Source organism: Pinus tabuliformis, chromosome 1_2, assembly GCF_031772625.1.
Source record: "Pinus tabuliformis cultivar Carrire ecotype Pingquan chromosome 1_2, CPIR1, whole genome shotgun sequence".
Classification (NCBI taxonomy): Eukaryota; Viridiplantae; Streptophyta; class Pinopsida; order Pinales; family Pinaceae; genus Pinus; species Pinus tabuliformis.
In genome coordinates this window covers 798,143,918-798,167,879 of record NC_142298.1, presented here as the reverse complement: position 1 = coordinate 798,167,879, position 23,962 = coordinate 798,143,918, and the positions used below count along the sequence as shown (strand labels likewise).

Sequence of the window (23,962 nt, the reverse complement as noted above, 5' to 3'; positions counted from 1 at the left end):
ATTACTCCCCCTATACATTATATACCCAAGTGTGGGCTTCCTCTTTACTAGCTATCCTTGTACCCAAACATGTCGCCCAGGGTTGCCCCTTTCATTCCCTACTCCACTATAAAGGTAGAAACCACCTAAGAGGGTACTTGGTTAACCCCATTTGGAGCTTGGAGACATCAGCACATGACAAAGCCCACTATGGAAGGGCATGTCATTATGAAGTGCCCACATATTGTCCAAGCTCTTTAACTCGATTTCCTTAAATGACTTCTTGTACTGGAAGGCTAGGGGACGCATTGGATCTTATGCAAAATTGCAAATGGTCTCCATTTTGGGTTTGGTCTCCTTATACAGGGTCCTACCCTCCAAAGGGCTACATTGGCACATGTAGTGTGTGTGTAGAGAGCCATGGGCCTCCACAGCAGTAGACAACACTCCATGGATCCCCAAAGATGTTCAGAGATTGCTCGAGATTCACCTATTGGACAAGGAAGATGCACTTGATTCACCAAGCCAACCGACCCCATAGCTGTACCATGCACTTGGCAGATGAATCAGGACTTATATGCTAATATGGCATCACTTGCACCATCATCTAAGCCCTTACAGATGCTCTACATGCATCTTCGATCTACTTGGAGACCCATGAGGTTACTTGTGTGCCATCACACCCATTAGGAGCACCAGAGGTTTATTATTTGGAGAACAAGGGGCCAACTCCTTATCCACTACTTTTGGGGGTCCTATTCATCATTGTAGCACTTATGGACTTCACCAAGCTTCTTAGAAGGCCCAACGACATGTATTATTGATCATTCGATATCTTGAGAGGCTTGTTCTTTTGTTTATGAGCTAGTTTGGTGGGCTTGTCACGAAAAATTAGTTATTTTACACGTTATTTTATTTTAGGTGCTAATGTAGGCCTAATTAGCTAAATAGAACTCATTAGAAGTGTATAAATACAAGTGACGTAAATTCATTTTAGCATCATCACTTGGATTGGACTTGTATATCTCTTGAGAATTTCACTATTCTTCTTGGAGGACAAATTTTGGAGCATGGAATGAGTTTTGATGCTTGGATTATTTTCTCGTCTTGGAGCTTCTTGATTGACAAATTCTTGATGGTTGGATATACTTTAATACATGTAGGTAGAATTTAATGCTATTTTCTTTTCTATTCTTGTCACATACATTGTTGTTGGGATTTTGCTATACTAGGGCTAATTTACTACATCCATTTATGCAAAGTTGTGGAAAATCAGTTTCTAGATAGTCCTGCTTAATGTATGGGCCATGTATTTTGAATGCATGTTCCTAGAGATGCTTGTTCATTGAAATTCATCTTGATAAGCCATCAATCTTGCAAAGAGAAGTATAAAGTTCTTGAAGTTGCTTTTGCTGCTGCCCTAATGCTATGTAAAGTTGTCTTTGAGGCCTCCTTGACATAGAAAATTCAATGTCCATAGTCAAAATAACTTTTGACTCCAAATCTCCCGAAAGCATTAGGCACTGGAGCATCATAAGGTGATCACCTTAAACCTATTTTCCTTCTCCCCTCTCCTTTTCTCTAGGTCTAATCCCTTAGGTCACCTAGGGCATCAATTATCTCACAATCTAGCCATCCAAATACTTCGACTTTTGGCCCACAATTGAGTTGGTGTGTCCTCAAGAAGACCTCCAAATTTCACGAGATTCTGACGATGGGATCTTGAGATATCACAAGCCTTAGCTTAAAGACCAATTTTTGCCCTTGGTTTCCCTTAGTTTAGAAACCTCACTGAGATCCTTGTATTGCCTTTCGTTGAAAATTCATTCTTTGATCCCTTTCCCCTCCCTAATTAGGTCAGGCATATCATTGGTTGCTAAATCCTATCCCCTTGACCTAACCTCGGGTCCACTTGGTCTCGTGTGGTCCCATGCACTATCAAGGTTAATTCTTCAAAGATCACCTGAAACCCAAGTTTCCACAAGAATTTTAGGGCTTAGGGATCTCCTTTGTAAGACACACACTCAAAACGTAACTCTTGAAATTCTACCCAAGCCCTTCCTTGGGAGCCTTCCATCTTGTCTTCCAAGACAAGAAAGTTACATATTTGAGCCTCTCTTGTGAATATGCTTCCAAGATCACCCCTCACCCTATCATTGGTACATCCATTTTGTGATCCTTATCATAACGGGTCTCCTCCCATCGGTCCGTAAAGAGTAGGGAGCCTTAACCGAGGTTATAGTGAGCTATCGCTCCATTGTTGCCCTTAGCCTGGTAGTAGCCCTTCAAGGATCCCCGTTTAGGTGTCTTGCTAGTTTGAGTAGTGACAAGAACTAAGCCCAAAATCACCCCTTTTGATGGGGGACATGTCGGTCCTCAATTTTGTCTATTAACCCTTGAAATTTAAAATAAAATAAAATAAAAAATAAATAAAAGCTAAAAAGAAAATACATAACAAATATCAAAACTTGAACTAATTTGCAATCCCTAACTTACTTATTTGGCTTACCAAGCTTACCTCTACTTGGTTTACCATGCAACACTATTTGACTTACCAGTTAACTGTTGCCTCTCCTCCCCCGTGATGCTCCTTCAATGCTCATTGTCCATTTTTAATTTTCAGTTTTAACTTTCGAGTCTTGACTCTAGATATCGATGACCTTAGATTGATTCTTTGACTCATCACTCTTTACTATTTTTGAGTTTGAGTTATATCAATTTACTATTCTAGTCTTCAAACTTCAGTATCTACTATAGTCTATTTTGCTTAGTACTAATTAGATTCTAGAATGATGAATGATGAATTTAAATTTTAAATCAATTTAGAATTTTAGAATGATGAATTTAATTTTTAAACCAATGTAGATTCTAGAATGATGAATAGAGATCAATGTATTTCATTATGAATCTCATCATGTATGGATGAATGACATATGCATTAGTATGAATATTTAATTCAATTATGCATGGATCAATGTATTTATACTTTCATTATATATATATGCCCCGATGTTCCTTCGTCCCAACTTCTCCCACATGTCCCCCCTATGCATCTCCCGCCACCCACACCCCCACATCCAGGGGTCTTGGTGGAACATTGAACATATCACTTAATTTACCAACGTTATTTAGGCTAGAACTATATATATATACCTTGACGCTCCCCCATCCCCCCTAAATTTCCTTAAAATTTGTGGGTTCTCCCACATGACCCCCTTGTGGATCTTCCCCCACCTGTGGCTCCCCGTCTCGGAGCCTTGGTGGAACATTGCACAAAACACTTAATTTAACAACGTTATTTAAGCTAGAACTAAATGTAATTTAGTTTACAATGTATGTTCCTAAACATTGGGAATCCAATTAGATTTTTTTCTAAAGGCATAGTAAGAATCACTATTGAAAAAGTCATAATCACATGTCTTACAACTAATTTAATATGAATGGAGCCCTTTTCAACACAACAATATTGTTCAAGGCTTCTAATGTTTTACCATGTTTCCTCAACAAAACTGACATCAAAAGTAGTTTTTTCAAATGAAGTAATTGCAAGCTTGGAACGAAGACATAGCTTTCTCCTAACCATTTCTCTAGAGCAAAACACCATTTAAAAAGGAAAACTTGTGTTACACATAAACAATATTAATAATTAATAATATATGGAAAGCTAAGTTGCTTCAAACATATAACCATCCATTTTAATATTTATAGAAAAATTGATATATGTCGTTAGATGAATCACTATGATTTTTTTCCTTGGAAGAAATATTTTAACATACATGTTTTCATCTTTGAAGAATTTTTAAACAATAAAAATTGAAGCCATTTCAAAAAATATGGTAGTTACAAGTTTATGAGTTTAACATATTACATGTAGGAATTGAATTTGGATGAGGAGGATAACAACATTTCTTCTAATCACCCAAGCTAGTAACATGATTATCATCATTCCCTATTCAAACTATGGATGCTTCAATATTATATTTTCATAATACTGTGAGTATAACTGTATATGTTAACCACTGCACTTTTTCTTTTACCTTTATGCTTGCTGTTAGGATATTTTGACACACAGGAATTAATTAAGTATAACTTGGTCTAGTGTATAGTTAGGTAAAGTGTGTTTCTTTAGTATGTAATTTTTGTAACTTACAATCCGACGGTCACGATATGTTCTAGAAATAAAGTGATTCGATGATTCATTCTCTTCTCCGTATTACCGACACTTGATCCGCGGCTTAACACTCGATTGGTCCATGATATATATTTAAAAAGCATGGAGGGTCATTTGTTTGAGACCGTTCATGAGAGAAAATTATGTAAATTTTCTTTATTTTATTAATAATATTGCCTGAAGTGGCCTTGTTGGCTCAGGCCGTGGGCTGTTTCCCTCTTTCGGGGTTTTAACCACGTCAAGAATACCAGGGTACTGATCTGTGATCTGTTTGTGAGCAATATCCTTTGGTGTTCAATCTAAGGAATTTACCCTGTAAATTCCTATATGGTATCAGAGCCATTCGAGGGCCGCGTCCATTGGTGATCCAAATCCAAAGCCGGTACGACTGCATCTGACTATCGTTTCTTAGATCTACTATTTTTGGTCGCTTTCGTGCCGAGAGGACTACTCTATTATGTTAGGACCATCTGTTCTAGTGAGGAACCCCTTTCATTTCACGCGAAAAGATTTCTGGTAGCCCTAACTACGTCATTTTTAAGATCTAAAGGTATACAATGTTTATTTGCAGTTATGTTATTTATCTCTTTGTTTATTTTGGTTTATAGTCATTTATAGTTTTTTCATTATCGGATCTATACCTTTCATTTCTGCATATGCTCTTTGCCTCATAACTCTATGCGATTTGGGCAAACCAGAAACAAAAATAAATGATTTTTCTCATGTGTATGCTCTTTTTTGCCTCGCCTTAGTGTGATCTCAGAAAATCAGAAACATTGAGGAAACTATCTAGTTTCTGGGGGACTAACCTGAAATCTAACTTGAATTCATAAGGCTTGCATAATTTTGCTTGCTTGTTTTTGTGTGTGGTTGTATTTTTGTTTTGTAGGCAAAAAGGGGTTGTTTCAAGTAAGCACGCACCCCAAAGCTGCAGAAAGCAAAAAAAACCCTTCCTCCTTTCCAACAATTACTAAATCTTTTAACTAACTCACTTGGTCTAAAATTACTTTATGAGAATAGAGGTCTTGGGTACAAGTCTTTTCTTTTGTTGAGTTATTTTTTCAAAAAACAGATGTAACTTATGTTTTAAAGTTACTTTATGTAAAAGTGTTCTCACCCATTATAAAAAGTGAGTCATTTATAATTCTAAAGTCACTTTATCTTTAATTTAAGTTACAATTTATTGGATAGTTTATAAAGTACCATTGTAAAAATGACTTTCACTTATTTATAAAAGTGGGTCACATAAAGTAATTCTTTTAAATGTGAGCTAATTAGATTAAGTTTGGAAATGGTTTTTTGCTTTTTTGTTTTTTATTTTTTTTTTAAATATAACGTTATCATCAACTTTCCAACATTTACATGGTTTGTTGACATCTTCAACAACTTTTCTTTAAAAGGCCATAACTTCTTCATCCAGAAGCCGTTTTCAGAGTTGTTTTTTTTAATTAGTGTAATTTTTCGAAATCTTTTCATTGGAACACTTAGTTTCAACATATACAACTTCAGTTTCTTTTAAAATGGAAAGTCCATGCCTAGTTATTCTTGACAACACCAACTATTTTCAATGACTATCCTACATTGTGGATTTGCTTAGAAGTAAAGGTTTTTATAGAATAGCCTCAGGCCAAGAGTCTAAACATCAAGATGAAGATAAGCTAGCCAAATGGGAAAATAAGCAAGATCAAGCACGTGGATTGATAGGGATGTCTATTTCTTTAGATCTTAGATTCCATATCGCAGAAATTGATACTCTCGATGAAGCAATGAAAAAAATTTAGTACTGTTTTTGGAATTAAAAATGAAATTAGAGCCCATCAACTCAAAAATGAGTTGCTTACTTTGGACCCCAATAATTTTTCTTCCATTGAAGATTTTTTGTCCAAGTTCAAGATCCTTAGATTTCTCTTGGAAGGTGTTAATGTTAAGAAGGAAGATGGTAGCCTTATCTATTCCATTCTTATTAAGTTAGGACCAACCTACCCTGTGTTTGTTTCTACCTTCCATTCTACTGGAGAAGCCTTTATTTCTCAAGGACAAGACTACAAGTCTCCCTCTTTTGATGCTTTTTGTGATTCTTTAATAAGAGAACAAGAAAAACTCTTACATCTTGGTCTTCTTAATATTGGAAACTCTTCTAAGAAAACCTTAGCAACCCAACAACAACCAAGTTCAAAAAATCCTAAGAAGCAACATCTAAAAAAGAATGGTCTTAAACAAGGATCCTAAGCAATTTTAGTCTCAATGAAAAATCGACTCAACAAAATGATTATGCAAATAAAAACAAAGGGAAGAAGACTAATAGACATTGCAACTTTTGTAATCGTGATGGCCACTTAGAATTCAAATGCTTTAAGAAGATGGAAACCTTGGAAGCAACAATGAAGAAGCATAACATCCATTTGGAGCAATCTTCAACTTCAACTTCATCTTCAGAGAATAACACTTTCTGCGTGTGGTTGTCAAACATTTCGGTCTGGTTATGCACTAAGTGTATTTCTTCTACTCATTCTTGTGAGTGGCTTATTGATTCAACAATGTAAACTTTGAAACGAGAACGGATACTGTTCCCCGTTTTGTAGAGATAGCAAAAAAATGACTTGATTTTGAAAATGGGTGATGCAAAACACACGTCTTTTTTAGAGCATAGTTTTTGACACTTTAAATTTTTTTATGGACATTACGTTTTAGAATGGTAGTGATTTTCATGCTGATTTAAAAAAGTGGTAATTCTGCATCAGGCCATTTTTTAAAAGACTTATTTTTTGACTTTAAATTTTCTAATGTATGAAATGTAAATAATTATTTTCTAAATTTAATAATTTTTGAAGTGGTCTTCTTCTTCATATTTTCTTGTTTTTTTTTTTTTTTGTAGTAAGGTTTTTATTGTTTTGCATATTTAAAGAAGAATGTCGATATTTTGAATTTTCGATATTCTACATATTTACATATCGTTAATTAATATTTCAATCCAAATGAAATAATTCTCTAAAAAACAATAATTTTTAACAATTGACAAAAAAAACCATTTTTAACATAAATATAACTAAAAAACTACACGTTTTGATATTTTTTTGTAATTTTTTGTTAGAGATGACATGTCAAAATTACATTTTTTATATGAAATTTTAACTAAAAATGCTTAAATAATAGGTTTTTTTTTATGAATTTCATTTCAAAAAATAATAATAATCACAGTTTTTTTTCAAAAAATAATGATTAACATAAAAATGAATGCGAAAATCACATAATACAAATATTGAACACATAACAACCTTAATTGAGTGCTTATTCTTCTCATAAAATGTCAAAGTCAAAACATTACAAATATAATTAATTAATAGTTTCCAAAAATGAGCTTGATTTCGAAGCATAACTTAAATTTAATCAACAATGTCACGTAATCCAAACTCTTCGTCCTCTGGAGTTTCATCATTGTCTTCTTCCACAATATTTCTTGCTTCATTTTGCTTATTTTCCTCCTCTAATGGATCTTTGATGTCTGCGAATCTCCCAATGTATGCCTTTCCAATCATTCCGTGTAATGGTGTTTAGGGTTCCTTTGCCTTTTTCGCCACATGTGATTCGCTAAAGTCCCCTTTCTTCAACCCAATTTCTTTCATTGCATCTGGAAGAAATTGAAGAGAATTAATTCTTTGCTAAATAAAATTGCACTGTATTGGATCTTTTTCAATGGAAATGCAATTTCTTCATTTTTGAAGGCAATATGCTAGTGTTGTACCTAATTATCAAGCACAAAATAAATAATGAAGTAAATTAGTACAATGACATATAAATTAATAAATAACATATTGAAATTCAATTCCATATAATAAAACTTACTTGAGCCAGAAAATAAATCCAAAACCCAATCTCCTTCATTTGATTGCCGCAAAGACATGGCTAAATCAAGCTCCTAAGTAACATTGGGCTACAATGTTTAAGTGCTCAAATTTCTCGATCGAGCACTTAAAAAGGGCTCAATCGAGCAATCATTTTTTCCACCCAAACGTGCCATCTCTTGCCAAAAAGTATAACCCAGGTCCATGCTTTCACCCTTATAGATTATGAATTTCTAACAATCTATATCCTAATTATTATTATTATCCAATTTTAAGATCATAGCCAAGCCAAACACCAAATTGGTGTATGAGACTCCCTTGTTTGTGGGACAAGAGACCCACCTCCACGCAATGATTTGATTATTATGTCTACGAAGGCATACCTACTCTAACCCCTTCTGGTTTGTGAACCTGTGACCTCATAGGAGGAAACACATGCTCTTAACCATTAGGCCTATTGATGCTCTAAGAAAGTGGATTTGATTAGCTAAAGATAATAGTCTAGAAACTCACATTTATAACTCACGATCACAATATATAACACACATGTAACACACCTATAAGATTACAAATTATGATAATGTGTTTGAGAATACAAGCATAACTATTTCCTTTTATGCTTCTCCAATGGGAATGTAATTATGAACTAGAACATTCATGCATGTTTTTTCCATTAAGACGTTCATGCACGTTAGTAAATTGGTGGCAACAAAAAAGTTGGATAAAGGACTTTGGTTAACTATTATGTAGTCAAAGAAATCATTTTTGGTTAAATCATGATCATTCATTATTTAAAATATAATCTTTAATTATATATAGATTCAACACTCAAAAAAATCCTTAACTTTTTAACTAAAAATTCACAATTGAAATTTGTGATTTTAACAAATTCCTACCTTATAAATAAATTCAACCAACAAAATATACTTAAAAAACTCTAAACCATATAACACTAACACAACACATGAGATAACATGGATACAACACATGAGATAACATGGATACAAGTTGCCGTAGTGATGTGATCAGCGGTGTGTACTATGTAACTGTCACTTGGAAGTTACAAATTTATAAACCATAAAGCCAAATGGTTTGGCTATATAACTAGGTTTTTTGTTTGTAAGTTTTGTTTTTGTGTGTTCTTTTTTAATTAACCCCAAGAAAATAAAGATAAAGATTAAAAAGGTAAAGAAGACCAGGAAAAAAAGTGTAGCTTTTAAAAGGGTAAGATTTTTTTTTTACTTTAAGTACGTTAGATCACTTTGAGAAGTGAATTTTGTCCCAAAAAAATGAATACAATTACATTTTGGAAACAGAAAAAAAGAATATGGTAGATCAGAACAGTTACAATTACATCTTTGAAACGTAAAGAAAGAATAGAAATTGATTACCTCAATTTGACTTGGATTATGATGAAGGAGTTGGCTACATATTTATAATATTTTTTTGGGAAAGGCTAGTTGGGCATTAGGATGTGTTTTCATGTAAATGTAAAACCAAAAACTAAATTGTTTTTTAGTCATTTAATTATTTATAAGTGGAGTTGGTTAAACATAAATGTTGTTATCCATAAATGGAGTCAGTTATTAGTAAGTGAGAAATTTTCTGCAGAGAATGTAAGAAGTTTGTAACAAGTGGGCACATGGGGCGATTCTGAGAATTGCCCTTGCCTTGCCACTCGGCAAAAGCATGCGAGTTATGTGATTTGATGCTGCGAGATTAATCACTGTAATCACATAACTTGCATGCTTTTGCGGGGTGGCGGGGCGAGAGCGATTCTCAGAATCGCCCCATGTGCCCACTTCTTACACTCTCCAGAATATTTTAATGCAAACTTCTTACATGCAAAAAATTTCTCACTTTCTAATAACTGACTCCATTTATGGATAACAACATTTATGTTTAACCAACTCCACTTATAAATAATTAAATGACTAAAAAACAATTTATTTTTTGGTTTTACATTTACATGAAAACACATCATATATATATATATATATATATATATAGATATATATATATATATTAGATGTACTTTTGCATTTTATAGTCTTTGGAAAAACATATGAAGAGATGCAATGTGTAAATATCTAAAAGGACAAAGCAAACAACATGGGACATTTGTTTCATATTATTATTATGCAAATTCCGAAAAAAAATGAAAACCAATTAAATTAGTGAAATTAAAATAAATAACAATTTACTTGATTTCAAATTTTCCATCATTTATTAATGGGAAAGATATATATATTATTTTAAAAATTAAAAAAAAAATCTTACCCTTTTTTTATTTTTTTAACTTTTTAAAAATTATATATATATATATCCTATTAAAAGTAAATGTTGGAAAATTTGAAATCAAGTAAATTGTTATTTATTTTAATTTCACTAATTTAATTGGTTTTCATTTTTTTTTTTGGGAATTTGCATAATAATAATATGAAACAAATGTCCCATGTTGTTTGCTTTGTCCTTTTATATATTTACGCATTGCATCTCTTCATATGTTTTTCCAAAGACTGTAAAGTGCAAAAGTACATCTAATATATATATATATATATATATATATATATATATATATCTATTATGTTTTAATAAATAAAACTGTTGGGCATTAGGATGTGTTTTCATGTAAATGTAAAACCAAAAAATAAATTGTTTTTTAGTCATTTAATTATTTATAAGTGGAGTTGGTTAAACATAAATATTGTTATCCATAAATAGAGTCGGTTATTAGTAAGTGAGAAATTTTATTCGTGTAAGAAGTTTGCATTAAAATATTTTGGAGAGTGTAAGAAATGGGCATATAGGGCGATTCTGAGAATTGCCCTCTCCCCACCACCTCACAAAAGCATGCAAGTTATGTGATTACTTGCATGCTTTTGCTGGGTGGCGAGGCTAGGGCGATTCTTAGAATCACCCCATGTGCCCACTTCTTACAAACTTCTTACATTTTCCACAAAAAATTTCCGACTTACTAATAACTAACTCTATTTATGGATAACAACATTTATGTTTAACCAACTCCACTTATAAATAATTAAATGACTAAAAACAATTTATTTTTTGGTTTTACATTTACATGAAAACACATCCTAATGCCCAACTAGCCTTTCCCAAAAAAATATTAGAAATATGTAGTCAACTCCTTCATTGTAATCCAAGTCAAATTGAGGTAATCAATTTCTATTCTTTCTTTACGTTTCAAAGATGTAATTGTCACTGCTCTGATCTACCATATTCTTTTTTCTGTTTAGAAAATGTAATTGTATTCATTTTTTTTGGGACAAAATTAGCTTCTCGAAGTGATCTAACGTACTTAAAGTAAAAAAAATCTTACCCTTTTAAAAGCTACACTTTTTTTTTCTTGGTCTTCTTTACCTTTTTAATCTTTATCTTTATTTTCTTGGGGTTAATTAAAAAAGAACACACAAAAACAAAACTTACAAACAAAAAACCTAGTTATATAGCCAAACTATTTGGCTTTATGGTTTATAAGTTTGTAACTTCCAAGTGACAGTTACATAGTACACACCGCTGGTCACATCACTGCGGCAACTTGTATCCATGTTATCTCATGTGTTGTGTTAGTGTTATATGGTTTAGAGTTTTTTAAGTATATTTTGTTGGTTGAATTTATTTATAAGTTGGTAGGAATTTGTTAAAATCACAAATTTCAATTGTGAATTTTTAGTTAAAAGGTTTAGAATTTTTAGTTAAAAAGTTTTAAGGATTTTTGTAAGTGTTGAATCTATATATGGTTAAAGATTATATTTTAAATAATGAATGACTATGATTTAACAAAAAATGATTTCTTTAACTACATAATAGTTAACCAAAGTCTTTTATCCAACTTTTTTGTTGCCGCCAATTTACTAACTTGCATGAACGTCTTAATGGAAAAAAAACATGCATGAATGTTCTAGTTCATAATTACATTCCCATTGGAGATGCATAAAAGGAAATAGTTATGCTTTTATTCTCAAACATATTATCATAATTTGTAATCTTACAGTGTGTTACATGTGTGTTATATATTGTGATCGTGAGTTATAATTGTGAGTTTCTATATTACTATCTTTAGCTAATCACAATCCACTTTCTTAGAGCATGAATAGGCCTAGTGGTTAAGAGCATGCATTTCCTCCTAAGAGGTCACATGTTCAAAAACCAGAAGGGGTTAGAGTAGGTATGCCTTCGTAGACATAATAATCAAATCGTTGCGTGGAGGTGGGTCTCTTGTCCCACAAACAAGGGGGTCTCATACACCAATTTGGTGTCTGGCTTGGCTATGACGATAGAGATTCTGAAAAGGTTGTTACCAGAAGGAACAGTGTTGAGATGGGAGTCTGCTGAAACTAGTCGTATATCTAGAAGAATTTTGAAACCTGAAATGGTGGGCATGCATGTGGACTTAGATGGGGCACTAGTTGATGAAAGAGAAGAAGATGGAACACCCTCGTCTACATCCAGTCATTCATCTGAAGATGTGAATTCTGATGGTGTGCAAGAAAATATGAGTGATTTTGAATAGTTGTCTAAGACAATTTATATAAGTGATGTTTGCATCGTATCTTGAAATAAAATTTTTGATTTCCATATGGTGTTAAATAAGAAGTTATGAGTCATTTTTATGTTGTTTGATTATATGTCTTAATTATGATAATTTTTATTGTTTAGAATATCTACAATGCAACATTAAATTAGAGATATAATGTATGTTTCATTCAATATACAAATAGTGACATTTTGATTCCTTTAGTCATGTAATTTGTTCATAATGTCATGGTTTTTTAATTTTATCATTGAAAAAATTCCAGTGTCTTTTGTATTTAGCATGTTATGGTTGAAAACATGTTGAATTTATACTTAGGAAAGAAAAATGTTATTTTACCAAAAACATTAGTGTGTTTTTTCCTCATAAACAACTGTTTTTTTGTACATAAAAATTCGGTTTTACTAGCATTTTTTTTTAAAATGTTGAAAATTGACCCTAAAAAAAAATCGGCGTTCTAGTATCAACACTTTTTCATTTTCAAGGTTTTTTTTTGCAAGAAAATTTCGTTTTCACTGCGATTTTTAAAACATGTTCAAAATTGACCCTAAAAAAACCATTGTTTTAGTATACACACTTTTCGTTTTTTGTACTGTTTTTGATGTTTTTTCGGGCATATTTGGCGAGAGTTCCCGTTTTGAGTTTATAGTTCCCGTTTCAAAGTTTACATTGTTATTCTAGAGCTTATTATCCCATGGCCAAAAACAAAGCCATGTTTTCTTCTTTAAATGATTGTAACACCAAATATATATATGTTTGTGATGATAGATCTCTTAGTGTTGTAGGGACTGAAACTATTCATATAGACAATGGTCAATTTAATGATGTATTATGTGTTCCTATCTTATCGTGCAATCTTCTATCTGTATATCAGATAACTGATTCAGGTGAAGGTAAAACTGTTGAACTTTCACTTCATGATGTTGTAATTAAGGACCTAAGAGATCCTAGACAGATTTTAGCTACTAACATTGCTAATGATTCTACAAGGTTGTATAAGTTTAACAACTTTGGCTCATCAACTCTTCTCTCAGTATTTGCTGCTCATAATGATGAAGTGAACAAACTTTGGCATGAGCGATTTGGTCACTTAAACTATCACTCCCTTCAAAATCTATGTAAAGAAAATATGGTGACAGGTCTTCCTATGATATCTTGCAAAGATGGTGTTTGTTTCGGATGTGTACTCGGAAAACATCATCGGGATAGTTTTGAAAAACGTGCCTCTTGGCACACCTCAACCCCCTTACAACTTGTGCATAATTATTTATGTGGTCCACTTCTGGTTGTTTCATTATCTGGTTACAAGTATTTCTTAACTTTCATTGATGATTTCTCTAGACGCATTTGGGTATACTTCTTAGAACTCAAGAGTGAGCTCTTTAACATGTTCTTGGCCTTTAAGGTCTTTGTTGAGAAATAATCTCGACATCAAATTCTTAAGCTAAGATCTGATAATGGTGGAGAATATGTTAACAACAAATTCATCAACTTTTGCATTGAGCATGGAATTCAATTGCAGCATACTGTTCCATATACTCCACAACAAGATGGTGTAGCTGAAAGGAAAAATCACACCTTAAAGGAAATGGCTAATTGTATGTTTCAAGCTAAAGGACTTAGTCTTCATTTTTGGGCAGAAGCAATTAACTGTGCAATTACATAGTAAATCGCACTCCTACTAAGGTTTTAAAGAATATCACTTCGGAAAAAGCATAGAGCTCAATTAAACCAGATGTAAGTCACTTTTGTGTTTTTGGAAGTGAGGCATGGGCCCATATTCCAGATGAGAAACATAAAACCTTAGAACCTAAGAGTGAAAAATGTATTTTTGTTGGATATTTTGAAGATGTCAAAGGACATAGACTTCTTCAATCTAAATCTAAAAATATAATCATTAGAAGAGATGTAAAGTTTTATGAAAATATATCGGTCTATGAGCCTAGTTTGACGGATGTGCCACCTCTCTCTATCTCTTCTACTTCTGAAAATATTTCTTCTTCAGATGATGACAACGAGGATGACAATCCTCCCCCATCTCCTCAGGATCTTCCTTCAGCTCCTCAGCTTCCAAAGTGGGTCCGCGCTACTCGGGATGCAGCTGGTGCTCTTGCAAGTGATCCTACAGATCAATGTTGTACATGTTCTTAGTTCGATAGAGCCTCTTCTTTACTAGCTCAAGTTTCAGCGAATTATGATCTTGACACCTTTGTAGGAGCTTCAGCCTTCCAGATTGGGACGTAGCTATGAATGAAAAATATCGTTCATTATTGGAAAATGATACATGGGACCTTGTTCGTCTTCCCAAGGGACGAAAACTTGTTAGATGCAAATGGGTTTACAGAACCAAGTTTGGACCAGATGGAAAAGTTGAGAAACATAAAGTTTATCTTGTTGCTAAGGGTTTTTCATAAGTTGAAGGCATTGACTATACTGAAACCTTCTCCCCTGTTGCCAAAATGAACTCTATCCGCCTTGTTCTTTCCCTCGCTGCCTCTTTCAGAAGGGAAGTCCATTAGATGGATGTTAAATCCGCCTTCTTGCATGGGGACTTGCATGAAGAAATCTATATGGAACAACCTCTTGGCTTTATACAAAAAGACTTTAACCTTGTATGTCACCTTAAGAAATCCCTTTATGGTCTCAAACAAGCCTTTCAGGCTTGGTATGCCAAAATGGATAGCTTTCTTTTAGATACTGGCTTTTGTAGGTGTCATTCCGACAATATTGTCTACACAAGTGTTGCACTAATCACGATTTAATCGCGATTATATTGTAAAATCGTGAGTTTTTGAAACCGACGATATTATTGGCCGATTAATACATGTATTTTTTCGGCAATTTTTATGAAAAAATTGTGGAAATTTTTTTTTTATATATATATATATATATTTGGTTAGATTTTTGATGAGGAGGAGGAGCAACAGGAGGAGGAGGTGACATAGCCTACCCAAGCTACCCCTGTAACCAGTAGAGGATGTGACCTACTTCCTATAGCTCCTAGTTCTTCAGCTTCTAGAGCACAACAAAGTCCACTGCCAACTCCACCGGCATCTACATCTAGAGGGGCAGAGGAAATCAGTAGTATTAGACTTTAGTTATTTGGTTCATTTCATTGTATATGACATTATGACTCATGATTATATTTTTGGTTGATATTTTGAGGCTGAGTTGGGAGTCAGGAGTCAGGACTTACTATTCAGGACATGATTCATTGTTATGTTTGATGTAGCACTAGAAATAATATTAAACATCTTATATATTAGGTTTTTTTATCATAATTATGTGCCAATTTATTTATTTTATGTTGTAGATGCTTTAGATATTAAAAAAATAAAAAAAAATGAATACTTTTGTATGTTACGATTTTTTCCCGATTTTTATGATTTTTTCCCATTTTTTCCTCGTGCCGATTTAATCTTAATAACGATTAATGCAACATTAATTTACCCCAAGAAAGTGGGTAAGTCCCTTATCATTCTTGTTCTTTATGCTGATGATATTATCCTTACTGTTAGTGATCCCAACCTTATAAACCATGTGAAGTCTAGCCTTTTAAAGAAGTTTGAAATGACAGACTTAGGACACTTGCTATATTTTCTTGGTCTTCAAGTCTTGCAATCCAAAGAAGGTATTTCCCTTTCTCAGTCCAAGTATGCCTGTGATCTTCTACACCACTTTCACATGGAAGACTGTAAACCAACCCCTTCTCCCTTTTAGTCTCAAGTCAAACTTTCAGTTACTTGTACTTCCCGTGAAGTCAATGCTACTGTGAAAATTCCTAATCCTCTAGGAACCCCTATTGCAGGAAATTTGAATCTACTTCACCTGCTTGATTTTAATTACATTCATCAAGTTATTCTTTTCAATACTGAAACAAATTACTTTTGCAACCTACACTACTTAATTTGATTTGCATGAAACAAGGAAACTGAGCAAAGAACAAGATACATAGGACACAATTATTTTTGGACAAAATAGTCCTCGAAAAAACCCAATGCGAGAAAACTGGTGCAGCAACTTTGAGGGTTTTCTATTATTAAGCAGTAATTTTGAATACAAATACTGGTAGCCCTCCCCGCAAACTAGTGACAGAGAAATACAATGGTGAAAAATTTGAGTGAGTTTACATCACTTCACCTGGCAGATTCTGGTTGATTTGGCAACAAAATTGGGTAGCCTTAGCTACTTCTGTGTTGGCCCTATGTAGGCCCTACGTCAGCCCTACAGGCTATGCGTCAGCGCTTCTGCCCACTGTGTCGGCTTTTTCGGCTGTTTCGACAGTTCCGACTTTCTGCGTGGAAGGCAACTTTCTCCTCTATGCTGACCCTTCTGACTCTGCGTCAAGGTTCCGTGCGCCCAAACTGGCCCAACGTCAGTCCTCCTAGCTACTGCGCTGCCTCCACAAGCTTCTCTCTGCCTCTCTATTAGTATTCCCAAACTATGCCTACCCGTCAACTACAAGATCTCCTTAATTGATTTTCCTCTTGAGAACTTCTCACCTTAGAAAATCGATTTCCTCAATCTCTCTGTGTATCGCTAATTGAACCCCAAGCCTCCTTCTTATACTTTTCTCATTGAGACTTCAACGACAGAAATTAAGTCTCTAATCAACGACTAAGATTAAAACTTGACTTGATCCGCCTTCTAGATCATTCTCACCCATATTTTGATTAATACCCATTAATATTTTAATTTTCCTAAGTTTAGACTTAGGAACCCCATTAAAAATATTAATTATTTTAATAAAATGCAATCCGGGTGGAATTTCACCAAACGGTTTCTGGGTTCTTTAGAACTCATGTGCCTTAGCCTTTCCACCAATTTTCAAGGCTAGAGCACTTCCGATGTTACCAAAAACTAGCACTCCCTCTCAATGAGGAAAGTTCCCTAGCAACAATGTCCAACTGCATGCTGCTCTGTCTTTGAAGCACCTCCTTTCCACACTGTTGCTGCCACCAACACTGTGCTGCTGTTGCTACTGTACTGCTGCCCATGACACTACCACTGCCACTGTTGCATCTGTACTACAACTCCCTCTCAAATGCTGCATCTGCTATGCTGCTGGCACTGCCGTTGCTAACACTGCATCCATACTGCAACAAAGTTGCTGAGAGAAGTAGTTGAAAAACATCCAAAATTAGTTGAACTTTACTGTGTTCAGCATAATACCATGAATGTTGGATTTTGACTACTCCAGTCTCTAACCCTCTAACTCTTCTGCGTTGCTGTTGACTTCTGCACTGTGCCATCTACACTGCTGCCAACCTAGCTATGCGCTGATCAGTGTCTAGGCTCTAGCTACTGCATCTGTCCTCCAAACAATCAACTGCATTATCTGACACTAAGTCCATCTTGGGCTCCCATAGCGAGGAATTGATCCAAGAGGTGGACTCCTCAAGGATCCTGCCCACATGTAGTCCTCCCGACTACAGCTCAATATCGCCCCATCTTCGTCTTGGAGATGTGTGGGCACTCATGGAAAACTCGTCTTCGTCAATCTTTGCTGAAGCAACGTTAGGATCATGTTTCTCATCCTTATCCTTTTTAGTTAAAGGACATTGGGATGCATAGTGGCCCATCTCACCACAACTGAAACATTTCACTTTCGAAATGTCCTTCTTCCACTTCTGCTTTTGCTGTCCCTTTGATGCTAGAGTTGTGTTCTCCTCCTCCTCCTTGGTCTTCGTGCCATTGCCACTGTTGCCATTGAGGTTGACCTTTACTATGTCCCTCCTTAATTCCTTTGTTGAAGAGCTGCCCACATCTCCTCCCATGAAGGTAGTTTTTCCCTGCCCAATATGCTTTGGACGAAGACTTGCCATTCATCCGAGACTCCATTCAGGGCTATCCTCACCATTGCGGTTGACTGAGGAGTGGACCCCACTACAGCACGCTGGTCTCTGGTGTCCTGAAGTCGTTGAAGATAGGAGTTGACTCCTTCTCTCTTTTGCATCAATGTCCGCTACAACTTTTGTTCTAGGTACATCTTCTGCTATTTGGAAGAGCCTTCATACAGAGAAGACAAGGCTTCCCACATCTCTCGGGCTTTATCCTTGCCCTGCAAGTGTGAGACCACATGTTCTTGAACTCTATCGAGAATGAGCCTCTTCGCCTTTCCCTGCTTGGCCTTGTACTTCTTCTTTTGATCGTTGTCGGCAAGAACAACTACAACACTTTTGACGTAGGTTTCGAGATCGTTCTCCTCCAGAACAACTAAGATTCTGGTCTTCCATATGACTTAGTTGGAAGCCCCTTCCATCTTGTCCTGATCTCTGAGCCCATGTGATGCCATCTCACCCAACTATCGAATTGACTCCTCTAGACATTGCTCAGCTGCCCAGCAAGTGAGAAATTCAAACTTCTTGGCAAAATGTTCTCTGAGGAGAAAATTACCCTACTATGTGTCTTCACTCTTTTCCGACAGATTTCTGCCCCGGAAGAGACTGCGCCCTTCAAGCACTGCGCTGAGGCTCTGCGTCACTCAATCTGCCTCTGCAAGATCACGATTATGAAATTGTACCTCTTTGTCGATTCTCTTAGAGAGATTTCCTCGGAATCTCTTCTTCCCGGCAAGGACTATGCAATCCCTTTAAGGGGATTCAAATCATTGCCAAATGCAGCTTTTGGCCTCTCTACTCAACATTGGATATGCTCTTCTTGTTTCAAAATCAATGCTCTGATTCCATCTGAAAATTCCTAATTCTCTAGGAACCCCTACTGCAACAAATCTGAATCTACTTCACCTACTTGATTTTAGTTACATTCATCAAGTTATTCTTCTGAATACTGAAGCAAATTACTTCTGCAGCCTACACTACTTAATTTGATTTGCATGAAAGAAGGAAACTGAGCAAGGAACAAGATACATAGGATACAATTATTTTTGGACAAAATAGTCCTCGGAAAAACCCAATGTGGGAAAACCGTTGTAGTAGCTTCGAAGGTTTTCTATCATTAAGCAGTAATTTTGAATACAAATGTTGGTAGTCCTCCCGTCAAACTAGTGACAGAAAAATACAATGGTGAAAAATCTGAGTGAGTTTTACCTCACTTCACCCGGTAGATTCCGGCTGATCCGGTAGCAAAACTGGCTAGCCCTAGCTACTTCTGTGATGGCCCTACGTAGGCCTTGTGTTAGCCCTATAGGCTCTGCGTCAACTCTTCTACTCGCTGCATCAGCGTTTCCCACTGTTCCCCGCCAGTTCCAACTTTCTGTGTGGAAGGAAACTTTCTCCTTTACGTTGGCCCTTTTGACTCTACGTCAAGGCTGCGTGGGCCCAAACTCGCCCAACGTCAGTCCTCCTGGCTATTGTGCTGCCTCCACAAGCTTCTCTCCACCTCTTTGTGAATATTCCCAAACTATCCTTGCCCCTCAACGACAAGATCTCCCCAATCGGTTTTCCTCCAGAGAACTTCTCACCTCAGAAAATTGATTTCCTCAATCTCTCTGTGTGTGCCTCTAACTGAACCTCAAGCCTCCTTCTTATACTTTTTTCGTTGAGACTTCAACGACTGAGATTAAGTCTCTAATCAACGGCTAAGATTAAAACTTGACTTGCTCTGCCTTCTAGATCATTCTCACCCATATTTTGATTAATACCCATTAATATTTTAATTTCTCTAAGTTTAGACTTAGGAACCCCATTAAAAATATTAATCATTTTAATAAAATATAATCTGGGTGGAATTTCACCAGATGGTTTCTAGATTTTTTAGAACTCATGTGCCTTAGCCTCTCCACCAATTATCAAGGCTAGAGAACTTCCGATGTTACCAAAATCTAACAACTACATTATACCGTTAGCGTGTTGGAAAACTTTTGTATCTGACCCATACCCATCCTGACCTTTCCTTTGCTATTGGCCTTGTTGCTTGGTTTATGCACAAACCACATGAAAGTCATTGGAAAACAGCTAAAAGAATACTTCATTATGTTCGAGGTACATTTCAGTTTGGGATTTATTACAATGTAGAAGCATCTCCTCTATTTGTTGGTTTCACTGATTCTGGTTGGGCTGGTGACCTTGATGATCGGAAGACTACTCCAGGTTATGTCTTCACTCTTGGTTTTGGACCTATTACATGGGCTTGCAAGAAACAAAGTGCCATTTCGCTTTCTTAAGCAAAAGAAGAATATCGTGGCACCATTGAAGCTAGTAAGGAAGCCCTGTGGCTTTGTCAGATCCTATCAGAGTTTGGTTTTTAGCAGCAACATCGGACTACACTTTGGTGTGATAATAAAAGTGCCATTCAACTATGCAAAGATCCAGTCCAACATCAGCGCAACAAACACATTGAACTACACATGCACTTCATCAGAAAGCTCATTCATGACCATGTTCTTGAAGTGCAATATTGTTCAACCGATGATCAAGTTGCAGACATCTTTACAAAAGACTCACAAAGGCGAAGTTTACTAACCTTCGATTTGTGGTTGGAGTTTATTAAGCTGTCACTAAGGGGGGATAGGCTATAATGCCTCCTTCCTTCTCCTATTGTGTCATCTTTGTACATCCTTCAATCTTATCCCAAGTTGCTCTTAAGGGGGGATGTTAGGATATTTTGACACATAGGAATTAATTAAGTACAACTTGGTCTAGTATATAATTAGGTAAAATGTGTTTCTTTAGTATGTACTTTTTGTAACTAACAATCTGATAGTCACAATATGTTCTAGACATGAAGTGATCCAACGGTTCATTCTCTCCTCGGTATCACTGACACTTGATCTGTGGCTTAACACCCGATTGGCCCATGTTCTATATTTAAAGAGCATGGAGGTCATTTGTCTGAGACTGTTCATGAGAGAAGCTTATGTAAATTTTCTTTCTTTTATTAATAATATTGTTTTAAGTGGTCGCGTTGGCTCAAGCGTGGACTGTTTCCCTCTTTGGGGGTTTTAACCACATCAAAAATACCGGTGTACTGATCTGTGATTTGTTTGTGAGCAGTGCCCTTTGGTATTCAATCTAAAGGAAGTTACGCTGTAAATTCCTACACTTGCACTGTACTGCACGTTGTAACTGGTCAATAACATTCATAGGTGTGCCAATGTTTGTTGGCCAGATATAGTGCCAAAGTATTAAAATCTGCCAAATATTTATTAATTTTTAAGTAAGTCTGTTGTTGTATTATATCGGGTGTCATATTATATATGAAAACTTCTAGTTGTTGGTGATTTCCTTTTCTATAATGCTGTGCAAAGGATTAAGAATGTGTATGAATTTGATTTCATCATAGTTTCTATATCAAACATTTGTATACACAATGTGTACCATGGTGTGAGGTAACACACAATGTGATTGGCTCTTAGAGGTTAGGGTGGATTATATGTCTGTCTATTAGTGCCTTTCAATAGGTCAGGGTGGGTTATATTTTATGTAAGGTAAGTATGGGTAAACATTAATAAAATAAAATAGAAACAATTGGCATTATTCTATAGAAAATAGACTGCAAACAGAAATAATTGTATTAAGATCTTTTACATATAGAAATATTTGCATTAATTTTTTAATCTAGTGTACAGTCAAATTCTATAATTGACTACAAGCCATAATTGCTACAAAATTTAATTTCTATTCTCATTTGTGCTTTTTATATAGTCATATTTAAAAAATGATGGTTATAACGAGATTGTCAAAAGGTTTGAAAAAGAAAAGTCAGTTTTAATCTCTATAAAAATGTAAATGTTAATATATATCCACTACGACAATAAAATGATGGGCAGATCAGGTTTTTTTATTTTTTAAATATTTTCCAGGTCACAGTTTATAGAGTTTTTATTTATTTTAACGTGCTAATTCATAATCCTTGGATTTTAGGCCTGCATTGAGCCTGATTTCAGAACAACACGGCTATCCTTGATTGATCGTGGCTTTGTATATGCAATTGCTCATATTAGAGGTGGCGGTGAGATGGGACGGAAGTGGTATGAAGATGGAAAGTTACTGAAGAAAAGGAACACTTTTACAGATTTTATTGCTTGTGCAGAATATTTATTAAAAAATCAATTTGGTTCAAAGGACAAAATCTGTATCGATGGAAGGAGTGCAGGAGGGCTTCTTATCGGTGCAGTGTTGAATATGAGACCGGATTTATTTAAAGCAGCAGTGGCCGGGGTGCCTTTTGTAGATGTCGTCACAACAATGCTAGACTCTAGCATCCCGTTGACTACTGCTGAGTGGGAGGTAAATTTTGGTTGGAATTTCTTTGTTACTGGATTTCATTTCCAAACTGAAGCATTGAACAAGATGAGAGGCAGAACCATGCTTGTCTTATTACTTGGTTTGTTTTGGAAACTGTCATTAATGTGGGTAATGTATGAATGCAAAAGTTGCCTGTAATTTTATATAGTTTTTGAGCTCTCATGAGTGCCAATCGGTGTATTACTATATGATCTATTGCAGGAATGGGGTGACCCACGAGAAGAGAAATTCTACTTTTACATGAAATCCTATTCTCCAGTCGACAATGTGAGTACCTGTCATCAACTTAATCTCCACTTTTCAGGTCTTGGCTGGTGTGAACCTGTGTTTCAATTGTGGAAGACTTTTTGTTTTGAATTTATTTACCATATTAAAATAGTCTTAAATTGATGTCTAGAGAAAGTGTATCACATGAACTCTCATTCTTGAAGGATTTTTCTAGTGAAAATGTATCACCGGAACTCTCATTCTTTAAGGATTTTCCAAGTATTTTTTGTCTCGAGGGGTGATGTGGGTCGTTTACAAGCAGTTTCCTTCTCCAACCTCTCACCAACTCCGAAGGACAATCTTCATCCCGTTGGTTCTGAGGTTTGTTTTAAAACTTTGATTGTGGCTTTCAGTCGGTTACTTATCAACTTGGGTTTCGACTCAACTGGGATTAACTCGGGTTTCGACTCAACTGGGATTAACTCGGGTTTCGACTCAACATGGTTTGGACTAAGATTCAAATTCAATGACTTGGTTTTCGTTAAAAAATAATAGAATAATTAATTTTTATTGAATAAATATTTTTATAAGGATTCCACCTAAACCAACAAATTGGTGTGAAGTCTGGATGGAAGATTAGAACATAGAACGATCTCATAATTGCTTGCAATAAATATAGATATAAATATAAATCCATTAGAGACAACCATAATTGAACCACCATTGTTCCTTATGATCTAAATTCTTAACACTGTTACCACTAAAAATATCGATGAACCAAAACTCATCGTTACTGCCAACTGCCACTGTGCTAATCACTTTGTCCAATCACTATTGATATTCATCGTTGGAATAACGTCTGCCCACCATTTATTATAAGACTCTGCATATTAGGGCAATTAAGAAACCGTTGCTATGTTATACAAAAAAAATTGCTCACATTCGTTATAGTTGACCATTACTGATATTACGCCATGGACACGAATTAGCTATCAAGAGT

The 23,962-nt window shown here is 35.3% G+C and overlaps 1 protein-coding gene across 2 annotated transcripts in view; it reads left to right on the top strand.

Moving 5' to 3' along the window:
* LOC149208307 (uncharacterized) overlaps nucleotides 1–23,962 on the top strand; it is a 435,470-nt gene that overhangs the window by 300,546 nt on the left and 110,962 nt on the right. The window contains exons 7-8 of one of the 2 annotated variants that reach the window (XM_089395997.1): nucleotides 22,372–22,737; nucleotides 22,957–23,022. The exons of the other annotated variant lie outside the window; for it this stretch is intronic. Of the exons in view, the coding sequence (XP_089252123.1) occupies nucleotides 22,372–22,737; nucleotides 22,957–23,022 (432 nt within the window). The remainder of the gene's footprint in view (nucleotides 1–22,371; nucleotides 22,738–22,956; nucleotides 23,023–23,962) is intronic. 2 annotated transcript variants of the gene reach the window in all.